The 13,280-nt window shown below is 42.3% G+C and overlaps 2 protein-coding genes across 3 annotated transcripts; both read left to right on the plus strand.

The window, feature by feature from the left end:
- Positions 1-311: 311 nt before the first annotated feature.
- Positions 312-2,037, plus strand: rpl31 (ribosomal protein L31). The gene is made up of 5 exons (XM_080493240.1): positions 312-344; positions 734-837; positions 1,417-1,542; positions 1,765-1,877; positions 1,964-2,037. Exons 2-5 carry the CDS (start codon positions 734-736, stop codon positions 1,993-1,995), a joined length of 375 nt encoding a protein of 124 aa, XP_080349366.1. The 5' UTR covers positions 312-344; the 3' UTR covers positions 1,996-2,037.
- Positions 2,038-2,606: 569 nt separating this feature from the next.
- Positions 2,607-10,423, plus strand: chst10 (carbohydrate sulfotransferase 10). 2 transcript variants are annotated; one of them, XM_080493235.1, is made up of 6 exons: positions 2,607-2,772; positions 5,268-5,394; positions 5,475-5,584; positions 8,593-8,818; positions 8,962-9,067; positions 9,226-10,423. In XM_080493235.1, exons 1-6 carry the CDS (start codon positions 2,710-2,712, stop codon positions 9,776-9,778), a joined length of 1,185 nt encoding a protein of 394 aa, XP_080349361.1. In that variant the 5' UTR covers positions 2,607-2,709; the 3' UTR covers positions 9,779-10,423. The 2 variants fall into 2 exon arrangements, with proteins under 2 accessions (XP_080349361.1, XP_080349362.1); XM_080493236.1 differs by lacking the exon at positions 2,607-2,772 and adding an exon at positions 4,800-4,923.
- Positions 10,424-13,280: the final 2,857 nt, after the last annotated feature.

Genomic DNA, 13,280 nt, shown 5'->3' on the forward strand with positions numbered 1-13,280 from the left:
TGTATGTTGGTATGAATGTAAAACTATGTTATTAAATAGTATATGTATACAAATAATTAGGACATTTGATTGAACATTGGAAAAGGGGTAGGATTAAATACGTTTTTCTTTATATGTTTTCATAAAATACAGATTCATATAGGTAATTTACATTAACTTTAGCATACAATGTTTTATTTTGTTGCATATTTTAATACGTTTTTACGTGGCGGCTTCAGAGAGCGTGACGGAACCATCTACAGGTTGTTAACGGTGGACACTTTTCTGGCCGGACCGCTTTCCTTTACCCAGCATCCTCCGCTTCAGTTCCGTCCTTCCGACTTCCGCCTCAGCTTCTAGCCGAAGTGAGTATTTTCATCGGAAAGTATTTTCACACAATCTGTCGCCATCGGCTGGTTTTTAAATCACTTTTTGTCCCATCCATGTAGTAAATGTGTATATAAACGCTGTATTGCACATACGGGTCCGTTTGGAGGCGGTCGGTTCTGATCAAGACCGTTGTTTTGAGCGACGAACGGCTACGTTGGTTGCATGGCTACTACAAGCTTCAATTAGCCGAACTGACCCGTATGACCTAAACACACGTAACGCTATTACAATAAAAATCGAGATTTTGCATATGAAGTGCGTTTAAAAGCGCTTCACACCAGCCGGCGTCTTCATACAAAGATGTAGGTTGAGTATTTGTGTTGCATGTGGAGCTCCTCTGATTGTACTTGCTGTGTTTCCATAGATGGCCCCTACAAAGAAAGGAGAGAAGAAAAAGGGGCGTTCAGCCATCAACGAGGTTGTGACCAGAGAGTACACCATCAATGTCCACAAGCGCATCCATGGGATGTAAGTACTGTTATTGCAGACTTTGTCAGAGCTCAGCCTGGGTTGCATAAAACCAGCTGGTATCTATTCAGGCATGTGTGGTAGATCAACATGAATGTACACTCCAATATCAAGGTGGTAGTCTGTGTTTTTGCGGTTGAATATTGTTGCGGAGAATGAACGCCCAACAGTTATGCTTAATTTAAGGCCATGCATTTCAAGGCACTTTGACAGGGAACAACTCAACAGAGACTGCCAGCCTCCCAGTTGAATTTGAATCCTCTTTGAAACTTAGGGATGCAGTTGTCCTTTTTTCGTTCTTTCATTGTTATAACATTTGACTAAACTACAGTAAACTGCATGATTTTTGTCTCGTGGGTGTGGAAATTGTTCTGCACGATTGAAGCAGTGTCTTTGAATTGAGCCCTATTCTTGTGTGGCGTGAAAAGCTTTGGGTACTTTATTAATCCCCTTCAGGAGGGGGAGATGTGGACTCAAACCTGCAACCTTCTGATTTAGAGACGACCACTCTACCAACGGAGCCACAGCCGCCTCTTAATCACCTCGTAGTACCATCATAGCATTGTTGTGTTTTTGCAGAGGCTTCAAGAGGAGGGCTCCCCGCGCCATCAAGGAGATCCGCAAGTTCGCCATGAAGGAGATGGGAACGCCCGATGTCCGCATCGACACCCGCCTCAATAAGGCTGTGTGGAGCAAAGGGATCAAGTGAGTGAGGGTTCAAACTTCTTGTTGATGTGGGTTTATTTATTTATTTTTTGTTATTTTGTCCCAATGTGTCACGTTCGTGTGTGACCTGCTGTTAAATTGAGCTTCCTCTTCATTTGCTTTTCACACTAAGTGATTCAAACTCCCACATTTAGAGAAAGGGTTGCTCTAAGTGGGTCTGAAGCGTTGCACTCATCAACTGTCATGGTGTCTATTTTGCAGGAACGTGCCGTACAGGATCCGCGTGCGGCTGTCAAGGAAGCGTAACGAGGACGAGGACTCTCCCAACAAGCTGTACACCCTGGTCACATATGTTCCCGTCACCACATGCAAAGGTAAAACTTTACCAATGTTTTTCCACATGTGAAAGCTTTGAAGACTTGTCTTTTAACGATTCTCCCTCTGTTTTTATCCCAAACAGGCCTGCAGACGGTCAATGTTGATGAAAACTAAATGTTTCCCCTCTGCGAGTGGAATAAAAAACATAAAAGTTGATCACGTCTTTTGTCTTTATTTTTGTGTTTTCACTTCTGAAGGTTCAGTTCATTGGGTGCTATAAATGAATTTGACTGCCTCTTAACAATGAGCTGTTCTGTTCTCTTGAAGCTAAAGTGTCAATTTAATGTGTGACTGTTCAGTCTGACAACGAGGAAGAACTGCGAATGTGCTCAAAGTGGTATATTTACTCATGCTGCCAAAACCTGTCACGGAATGCAGCACAATAGAGGTGCACTCAATATGTTAAAGGAAAAAAACATTTAACCGGTTTGGTCGGTTTAAAAAAGACAATGGCTCTGTAGAAACAAACGAGTCATTTTCAACGGAGCATCTTATCCCACATGTAATTAACACTTAAAGGCTCCCTGTGTCTTTTAGGAAAGTGAAACATTCCTTAATTTCCTGAAAAAATATATTTGCATATAATTCCTTTAAAAACATCATTAACCGTCTTTGTGACCGTTTCTCTCAAGACGTGTTAAAATATTAACCATTGGCATGTGGGGTGGACCAAACATTGACACGCCTTATCTGAGGTTTGGTTGTATCATTGGTTAAATGTGATCAAACAAGAATGGTGCTCTACTGAAGACAGGTGTCTATACAACTAGATACATGATATTCCTGTCATACCACTGAGACACGGCAGTACAGACCACAGTTTGACAAATGGACTGGAAGAAATACAGAAGCATGGCCTACTGGCTGTGCATTAACATCCTGAAGATATTGGTGAGTAAAACCCTTACTATTGATAGAAATCTGGTATGTTTGTTGTGGCAGGGTTTGTCACTTCTGAAGATGCCAAAACAAACAGTTAAAAAAAATCAAAGTTGTATTTATAGTTTTGCTATGTAAGCTTTATAACTACACTCCGGCCCAGAGTGGCTAATCGGGTGGGCCGGTTTAAACTTTTCTTTTTTTTGCCAGTGTTCAGTGACAGCACTGGGTTGATCACACGCTGTTTCAGCCTCCCTCCACCGGCAGCTTTTTTTGTTGTTGTTGACGCACCCTGATGACGTAACACGTCCGTGCACTCTGTCACTGGTGGTTTGAAAGATGGATAGAAAGAGCAAAAGCTTGGCGCAGAGAAAGCGAGAATTAAAAAGAGGAAAGCTCTGGAAACAGATGCAACAAAATGTGTTATGATTGGCAACTTTTTCACTAAAACGAGCTCACGGTTAGAAACAAATGAGGACGATGGAACGGGTAAGATGTTTAACTTAGTTTCCAAACCACTGTTCAATTTAATAATCAAGTCAATGAATTCTGTGGCGTCGAGGCATAAAAAAATAGGAATATATAATTTGAATAATAGTATGATGCACCGCAACATAACTGGGAAACTTTGTCTTTTGGCTGTTCAAAAACAAGATCCAGTACCAAGCAGCAGTCGTGAGCCCACAAGTCCAGAGTGGGCAGGTACATAGATCATATTATTATATTGAAGATAATTAAGATTATGATGTAGACCTACTCCATATGAGAAATGCCATGAGATGCATTCAGCACTATTAATGGAACTGACCTGAACTGGTCAGAAGGCTTTGTAAAAAGGGGATATTTGTGTGAGAATTTTGATCGTTTTTAAAATGTGATGTGGTGTCAGAAGCAGAGCCAGTAGTGATGAGGGGATTGTTCCCGTCAATATGGAAGGAACAGGTGAGCTGTTGTAACAGTGTCAAGCAGTACTTCCAATATATGAGAACTTTCTCAACAGTACATTTCATTAAAAACAGACTCAGGAGCAAATTTGGCCCAGAAGAAACTTGAAGCACTCATGCTCATGTGCACTGAGAAAGGAATCCTCATGTCTTTGGACAATGATCTTATCATAAACAAAGTGGCAGAGACCATTGTACTGCTCAGGGTTTATTAATGTTTTAAGGTTGGCCATGTTTCTTTGAAAAACACATGACAGTGCTATTTTGAATCTAAGATTTTATGGTTTTATTTTATTTTCAAGGTTTAGATATCTGTTAACACTTATTTGAAGTATAGATTTGAAATTTCTTTAAAAATGATGTATAATGTTTGTGCACTAATGTTGAAATAAATTTACATCATGAAGCAAGCCTGACTTGAAATGAATTGGAAATATTTTAAACAAATGCACTGAATTAAAAGCCTTTAGAGAACAGAGCTATTGTAGACTTAACATGTAAGATTATAATTACATGATTTTAATAGGTGATCTAAAGTGGGCCGGTCTGAGGTATGAAACTCAATGGCTGAAAATGAGTCCCACTCCAGCCCTGACTGCACTTAAAAAATGGAAATAATTATTAGATTTTGCTGGCTGTCTGTTAGGTATTTTAGTCACTCCAAGTTGTTTTGCCTTTTTTTTTCACCTCTGCCGTTTTTAATCAGGTGTGTGCAATTAAAAGGACCCGCTGAGCTCAGAATTGGAGCATCAGGCAGGAAAAGCAATCAGCTGCTTCAGAAATCAAGTATTTAGTATTTTTCAGCCTCGAAATGTTTTTTCTTCTCTTGTGATTTAACATTGTGTCAGTGTGAAAAGTTTTTCAGTCTAATTTCAGAGCAAAAATGCAACTTTCAATTCAGTAAGACCAGAGTTTTCAAGCATATTCAAGAATTTTACTCTGGGATTAATAAAGCATTTCTATTCACATACTAATATGATGTTCTGGATGCTGATTTGGAAAAATATGAGCTGAAAAAGAAGCTTTTTAACACACAAAAACAAACTGGAGTGAAGCCAAGCTGCAGTTCGCCGCTTTACCGCTGGGGGCGCTGCTCCTTTCACCTCGCGGTCTAACGTGAATAACGGGTAAATCATTGGGCTGGGGAGCTGTTATGCCTCCATCCAACCTTTTCTCTATAGTCTGCGCTTCTGTAAAGTAGCTTACCCCCATCCAAAAGGTGAGTGCGGGTGTGGAATTCACATTTGAACGGAGTTAAAGTAGAAAAACGAGCCAGTTTGGGGTTTCAGTGGACAGGTGTGGCTAGCTGGCTAGCTAAGTGGCCAGTTAGCACGCAGCTTCTCAACAATCCACATTATTAGCTAATAATCCGTTTCTGGTAATAAACAAACTCCATCCAGAAGCCACGTTGAGAACTCTATTTCTCCCGATGTCACACAGATAACTGTGAGCTGGCTGGTCTGTCTGTGGGAGGGGTTGATTGAAGCTAGGTCGCTCGTCCAGCTTCCATATTTTGCATGTTTGTGTGTGTTTGCATGTGTGACTCTGTGTTCCTGTGTCCAGTTCAGACATGGCCGTCAGCTGATGCTCAGAGCAATGCGCCACCACTGGCTACTCCTCGGGGTTTGCGGCTGGGCGCTGCTCATTCTGGTGTTTGTTGGGAAGTTGATCACCTTCAGAGCTGCGGATGGTAAGCAGCTGCTTCCTGTGCTGGTCACTGTCAGGTGGGAGAGCTGCTCTGTCATCTGTCATCTGTGTGTGTTTCCACAGACTATGGAGACAAAGGTGTCTTGCAGAGCTGGACGGAACCAGGAACCAAGCAGGGTAAAGCTGCTGGTGTCATCAGACCAGAAAGTCAAGACCCCGAACCTGCAGCTCGGGTGATTATTCTGCATCACTCATATTTACTTGCCAGAAGTAGTCAGACAGGAATTGGGTGACTTTATGTTTACTATTCAATACGGCCAGTGTATCAATCAAAGGGAAAACCTTCTTCTAGGAATCCCTGAAATAAGGGGACGAGAGAGGCAGGGGATCGTGATGTCGGTAGTTTGGAATAAAACATCTACATACGCCAAAGAATAACTATTAAAAAGTGTGTAACACAAGTTGTAAACGAAGGCCTTCTTCCCTAACTGGGGATCGAGGCAGACAGAAAATCCAAAGAGCACAAAATGTATATTGGATTTGATCTTAAAGGAGACATATCATGCTTTTAAATCCTTCCTTTTTACATATAAATCATACAGTTGTGGTCTATATAAAGCGGAACTGCAATGCTTGGGTCTGAATTCCTCATTATTATAGCTCCACAGGCCCCTTTTCAACCCCTTTTCTGATGTGCTTCTGAGAGCAACTCGTTTTGGGGCGGTCTCTTCAAATGCAAATGAGACACTTCATACCCCGCCTCCTCTCCAGGTTGCAGAGGTGACACTCGGTTCAACTCCACCCTGTTCGGCCATCTTTGTAGTTTGATAGAACAGATACAATTATCTAGCGGCGCAGAAACGTTATATTCACACATTATTTACAAAATGTCAACAACGGAAGATTTGTCCATCCAGCCATACATGTTGGAGCCAGAGTCGGACCCGGCGGAGCGAGATGAAAATGACTATGATGCACCTGCAGAACAACGTCTTCATATGGATGTAACGCAATGGTGTGTTACTATATTTACACTAACTTCTCCATCCATGCCCACTACTACAATACTGCCTGTATTACAACGACTATTTAACACAGAAGTTACATTATAATCTAAAACGAGCACACAGCGCTAACATATGAAGACGGTGCAACTGCTAATGCTAACAAAACAATGACAGGGACGTCTTATCATCACACTTTTTAGCGTTATATACAGCTTACCAAAGTGCTCTGTTCGTCGTCTCCATAGATAGAAGGAACTGACCGCTCAATCAGACGAAGTCTTTCGGCAAATCCTTCTTTATACTGGCGGAGGTTGCTGAAACAGTCATTCTTGAAGTGATTCGCGCACACAAAAATGACCTTACCCACAGATGTGGGTACATTTCTGTGAAAAATAAAACTCAACCAGGCACTTCGAAAAGGTTCTGATGCTGGGAGACGGTGTAACGAAGCTTGTGGGTTACTACATCCAACAACCGAACATTTCGACTTATCCTCTCGTAACTTCGGTTGGACTACAAAATCGCAGCGAGAAACAAAAATGGCGGATTGCTCGAAGTGTCGATGTCCTAATTTGGCAGTTCCGCTGCGAATACTGTGACGTCATTGTTCAAAAAACGTAATAGAGAATAGAAAAATTGAAACCGATCGCAAAATATGACCAAAACAGAATATAAAGATATCAACGGAGCACCTGAAGAGACTACTTTGAACTTTTCTGTACTTCTAAACACTCTAAATATATAACAAAATGCATTTAAGGGCTAAAAAAGTGGATTTAGCATGATATGTCCCCTTTAAAGTGAGGTACAGTTGAAACCAGAGGTTTACATACACCGTATGGAAAGTCCAACTTTTTTTTTCTCACTGTCTGAAGTGAAATGAGAACGAGCTTCTCCTGTTTTTGGTCAGTTAATATTCCCCAAATTATTTCTATTTGCTAAAATGCCACAATAAGAAGATTGAATTTTTCTCTTTTTTTTTTTATCATTTTCTTTGAAATCAAACATTGTATGGATTGGGTCAATAGTTTTGTCAAAATAGTTTGCTGTAATTCGAGCCCATTCCTCCCAACAGAACTGGGTTAACTGAGTCAGGTTTGGAAGCTGCCTCACAAATTCTGCACCCAAATGTTCTGTGTGATTGAGTTGCCTTTCAGCCCATGTCAGAGCGGGACTTGTTTGACTGTGGATAATGACTCTCTCTTACCAGCTTCAGCCAGCATCTTCAGAAGGTCTTTAGCTTTTGTTCTCGCTGTCGTTTTCACCTTTCTGTCTAAAACCTCTGAAACACAGAACCCTTGTCCTTCCTGAGCGGTATGATACATCCATATAATCGTTTGAACAGGGGAACATGGCATCTTCAAGCGTCTGGAAATTGTACCCTGGGATGAATCACACATGTGGAGCTCCACAATTCTCTACCTCATAGCTTGACTGACGTATTAAAATATTGCCACGTTGTCAAACAACTAAGCAGTGTGTAGCCTTAAAAAACTTCTCTGGGTGTGCCTCCAGTTAACTTGTCTGAAGCTTCCAAAGCCATGACATTATCATCTGGCCTTTCCCACATTATTTAAAGCCATAGTAATATTTGTGTATGTAAAGGTTTCACTTCAAAAGAAAAAACAAAATATGCTTCAAGAAATTCTATCCCTCATTTTTTTTGCATTTTGCACCTAGATATGATTTTGAGAAATCTAGCCGACCTAAAACAGGAGAAGCTTAGTCTAGATTTAACTTCAGACAGTGAGAAATAAGGGATTATATGGGTTTTCATTCCGAGTATGTAAATTTCTGGTTCCGGCTTTATATGCAGTGGTGTTATGGGGCTCGTGAACTGACAGGCAATCTGTCATCGAAGATGATACCAATTTGAATGTAGAAACAATCTTCTACTAGTTCCCTGAGATGTAAATACACTTAGTTTTGTCTCTGGATTTCATAAAGGTCATAGATTTTGTTTTATCTGCATTCAGTCTCCAAAACAGAAGTTGGGCTTCTATTTCTTTAAAAACAGCTCGAAGTGCTCAAAAGCTACTAGAACAATATCAGTGAATAAAAATGGACGATTTAATTTTAGACATTTTTCCCCAACTCATTGACATAAATAATAAACAGCAAGGGACCTAATACAGAGCCTTGAGTGACAGTGAGGCACTGTGAGCATGCATGGATTAGATGGAAGATACGATTTGATGACAACTCGCATTAAAAAGATGGCTCGTGTGCTTCAGCCATCACTCCCACCCTTGGACCCCGAGTGGCTTTCGGTCAGTGAGAAGCGAACGGAGCTGCTCTCCTCCATGTGCAAGAACAGCAGCCTCAGTAGTATGACCCACGTCCCGATCAGCAAGTTCGTCCTGGACCGAATCTTCGTGTGTGACAAGCACAAGATCCTCTTCTGCCAGACGCCCAAAGTGGGAAACACTCAATGGAAGAAAGTCCTCATTGTGCTCAACGGTGAGTCCAGTTTTTGTTGGTGTAAAAGCAACCTGCACTCAACAGAAGCAATTTCACACACATGGTCTTGATACAGATCACATGTCATTAACACTCTTGGTTGCTGCTGGTTTTTGTTTGTTTGTTTGTTTGTTTGTTTGCAGGACAGTTTCCCACTGTGGAGGAAATCCCAGAACAATTGGTTCATGACCATGCTAAAAACGGCCTGCCTCGCCTCTCCTCACTCACTCCGCAGGAAATAACTCACAGGTGACCTCACATCACAGTTTGATGAAAGTGGTTTTTATATTGTGACGCTGACAAATGTTATCGGCAACAAAAAAGAGCAAATCTGTGACTCTCAACTGATAAACACAGCTCAGAGATGCAGAGAGCTGACAGACCTGTTATTTTCTTCAAACCCACAGATTAAACACTTACTTCAAGTTTCTCATCGTGAGGGATCCGTTCGAGCGCCTCATTTCTGCCTTCAAGGATAAGTTTGTGAAGAACCCCCGTGATGAGCCGTGGTACAAAAGCAGCATTGCTCCCGTCATCATCCGGAAATACCGTAAGAGCCACCGGTACAGCGCGCTCACCCCCTCTGGCCTGCACTTTGAGGACTTTGTGCGTTACCTCGGCGACACGGCGGGCCGCCACCACATGGACCAGCAGTTTGGCGACTGCATCATCCACTGGGTGACGTACACAGAGCTGTGTGCGCCGTGCGCCATCCAGTACAGCGTGGTGGGACACCACGAGACGCTGGAGCAAGACGCGCCCTACATCCTGAGAGCGGCGGGCGTGGAGGGCCTGGTGTCCTACCCGGACATTCCTCCCGGCATCACGCGCTACAACAGGACCAAGGTGGAGCAATACTTCTCAGGCATCAGCAAGCGGGACATCAGGCGACTGTTCGCACGCTACCAGGGTGACTTCCACCTGTTTGGTTACCCCAGCCCAGACTTTCTACTGAACTAAAAGCACTAACACTGACAGGAACGTTTTCTAGGAAAGCCTCTCTTTCTTTGGTTTGCTGTGACGGAGATGAACTTGTGTTCTGGCAATCCAGTACTTTGTCCTTAATGGAGTTACTTTTGTTACAATAACTGACAGATCGGTGTGTTGATTGTGGCACATCGTCTTTCGAGCAGGGCTACTCGCATGTGGCTGGCAAGTACAGCTCGTGGATAGAACACTGCATTCAAGTAAATTACCTCCAAAGATGGTCCGGGATCATTTTTCATTATTTGAAGTCTTCTGATTGGCTGAGACTGCGACACGTCAGCTTGACAAGCCAGTAGCTCTCAAATTAGCTTTTGAAATGGCAAGTTTTTCAAACCATTTCATGTGCAGTCTGATTCCCAAGAATACCTGACGACTGCAGTGACCAATCGGTTTTCAGGATACCGGCTCTGGTCCACAGTCAGTCCTGTAATGAAGCCGAGTCACTTCCTGCCACTGAGAAGCCACGACGGTGAGGAACTGCCAATGAGGTGCCGCAGGCTGCTGGAGCAAATAAATTGATATTGTCTTCACATTATATAGTAACTTCAAGGAAGGTAGGATTTTGTCTGTTTTGAAATAAATTAATATAAATAAATGTTTTTACTCTACATGGCCTCGAAACTGCTTTTGTGCAACTTTTCATTTCTGTGCGCTGTGCGACATCCAGTACAGCGTGGTGGGACACCACGAGACGCTGGAGCAAGACGCGCCCTACATCCTCAGAGCGGCGGGCGTGGAGGGCCTGGTGTCCTACCCGGACTTTCCTCCAGACATCGCGTGCCACAACAGGACCAAGGTGGAGCAATACTTCTCAGGCATCAGCAAGCGAGACATCAGGCGACTGTTCGCACGCTACCAGGGTGACTTCCACCTGTTTGGTTACCCCATCCCAGACTTTCTACTGAACTAAAAGCACTAACACAAGCCAATATCACTTATATTAGCTTTAAAAATAACAGGTTTTTCAAACAGTTTTATGTATAGTCTGATTACCCAACATATGTAATGATTGCAGTGACCAATCGGATTTCAGGTTATGGGCGAAGCCACAATGGTGAGTGTGGTAACTGCCAACGAGACGCCGCAGGCGCCCGGAGCAAACTTCTTAATATTGTCTTCACTTTATAGTGTAACATCAAGAAAGGTTGGGTGATATATTTTCTTGAAATAAATTAATATAAATAAAGCTTTTTAATCTACATGGCCTCTGAACAATTTCTGTGCAACTTTTCAGCCCACGTAAGAAAAATATCCTCAGGTTATGTTTAAGTAAATGTACTTCGTTTACAACCAGTCTGAAACGGGAAGATCGTGTTTGTGGACGTGATTGCTGCAATGACACCAACCGTCCACAAGGGGGCGGCGATGTTTGGGGCATGCCACCTTCAAACAAGCCCTGTTGAACCCTTCAACTAAATGTCACCACTCCGCACTGTTGAGCTGACATTTGACTTCCGAACATCACATAACAGCATGAAACAATTTAGAGTGGGCGTGGCCAAGTTCAGGATTTCGATCCCCAGTGCTCTCGGCGAATGGGTTCGAGTGAATTTACAGAGCCAGCGCCTCAGGGACGTATGTGTGTGTGGTGGGGAGACTAATGCTGGTCTGACTGGTTTGTCCCGTTCTGCCATTTAAATGTTGACTTTTTGTGTGTTTGAGCAACAGTTCATCTTCATGCTTGGGTTACCATGCAACCACCCACACATCACAGTTCTGACTTTATGTACGTTACATTTATGGATAGTGATTCATGCAGTGTAACACTTTGTACAGAAACACCTCATCCATGCCTTCAGCACTGTGAGGTTTCTTCCATATTTTGATATTTCTGTCTTCATTGGTCTGGAACACTTTGTATATCAATGACCTTATAAGTTTTAAATATTATACGTTGAGTCAGTTTACATGATTGAGCATTTGGGGTTTGTAATTTAACACCTGCCTCCCAATGGGTGGATGACTGTAATGAGATGGTTTCAGCTTTTCCAGAGCACTTTCACAGCAGCAGTGAACGTAAATGTCTTTTTTTTTTTGTTTCCTGCTTACATCTATTTGATAATCCCGCAGCGCCCTTTCTGTGCTTATTTATAACGTTTCCCTGCATCCACTTAAATATAACAGGTCTGCAGGCAGCAGGGAGACATGCCGCAGGACTGGGGACGGTGCATTGGACGGACATGCAGCATCACTCCTCACTGTTCACTTGCCACACCCATGATTACCAATATAGACACTGGAGTCCCCTCTGCGCATGCGCATGGCGGATGCTGCGTGGTGGGGGCTCCTGTCGTCTGTTTCATGTCCACCTGAACCCCGGTGCTCCTGAGAGAGGGACGGTCTCCGCACCTCATCCCGGGGTCCACGCTCGGTGCGTTCGGGTACAGTTTCTTTTCTTGCCTGCCAGCTTCCTGTGTCCGTGCAGCAAGAAGCCGCGTGAAGGCACGCGGAGGCAGCAGAGCACCGGAAGTGAGGCGGTTTGGCTTTCAACATAAAATTAAAAGGCACTTTTATTCTGCAGTAACTGTTGTTCACAGTTTATGATCAACCAGCTGAGGAAGAGCTGCTCTGCCACAGCAGACACTTTTAATTAAATCATGTTATAACTTTATATAAGTGTGTTTCTTTAGCACCTAAATCCTACTCTATCAATGAACACTAAATTGTTGCACAAGATATGATCAGCATCATCAGTGGGGTTATTGTTGATTCATGGATTCTATATGAAAATATTTAAAATAATGAAATGTATTAGTAATGACTTAGTAACATCTGTAATGCAAGTACAGCAGAGTATAAGTTCTAAAATGTTAGTGACTTTATGACCTTATAATAATGCATAGGTTTTATATAGCACTTTTCAGGACACTCAAAGACGCTTTAAATTGTATTATTCATTCACTCACTCCATACTCGAGGGTGGTAAACGAATGTAGCCACTGAAGTGAGGCCGCCAATCGGCGCCATCTGCCCCTCTGACCACACCAACCACTCACACTGCAATCACCCTGGCAGTTTTGGGGTTCAGTGTCTTGCCCAAGGACACTTCGGCATGTAGGCAGATTGTGTACATATACAGACATCATTTATACATGTGTATTTTTCTTGTAAAACAATTAATCAATTTGCTCCAAAATACCGATCAAGAAGTTTTATGATTAATCAGGACGACTCTTAAGACTTAATTTTTTTATCTTCTAAGGTTTTAAAGTAGTAAAGTGGGTTACTCATTGTTAATTACAGAAACATTAGGAAAATTGTATACTTAAAAAATGCATAGTTCTTAGATACTTATATTTTCATATGTCCAAATTTCAGTAAAAGACTGATTTGTGTACATGTATGTACGTGTGTAGGGATGCATTCAATTTATATTTATTCCTATTACTTTATTTTATTTGATTATGGTCAACGTAGGAGGAGCTTTCTCAAAACTGATAAATCTCATAAAAAACTGCTCATAAAGACTTGTAAT

This window comes from Lipophrys pholis (assembly GCF_963383615.2).
Source record: "Lipophrys pholis genome assembly, chromosome: 23".
NCBI classification, from domain to species: Eukaryota; Metazoa; Chordata; class Actinopteri; order Blenniiformes; family Blenniidae; genus Lipophrys; species Lipophrys pholis.

Coding starts and splice junctions, on each gene's coding strand:
- rpl31 (XM_080493240.1), top strand. CDS start 734: ATGGCCCCTACAAAGAAAGGAGAGAAGAAAAAGGGGCGTTCAGCCATC. Junction 838..1,416: donor CACAAGCGCATCCATGGGAT/GTAAGTACTGTT, acceptor GTGTTTTTGCAG/AGGCTTCAAGAGGAGGGCTC. Junction 1,543..1,764: donor GTGTGGAGCAAAGGGATCAA/GTGAGTGAGGGT, acceptor TCTATTTTGCAG/GAACGTGCCGTACAGGATCC.
- chst10 (XM_080493235.1), top strand. CDS start 2,710: ATGGACTGGAAGAAATACAGAAGCATGGCCTACTGGCTGTGCATTAAC. Junction 2,773..5,267: donor TTAACATCCTGAAGATATTG/GTGAGTAAAACC, acceptor TCCTGTGTCCAG/TTCAGACATGGCCGTCAGCT. Junction 5,395..5,474: donor CACCTTCAGAGCTGCGGATG/GTAAGCAGCTGC, acceptor GTGTTTCCACAG/ACTATGGAGACAAAGGTGTC.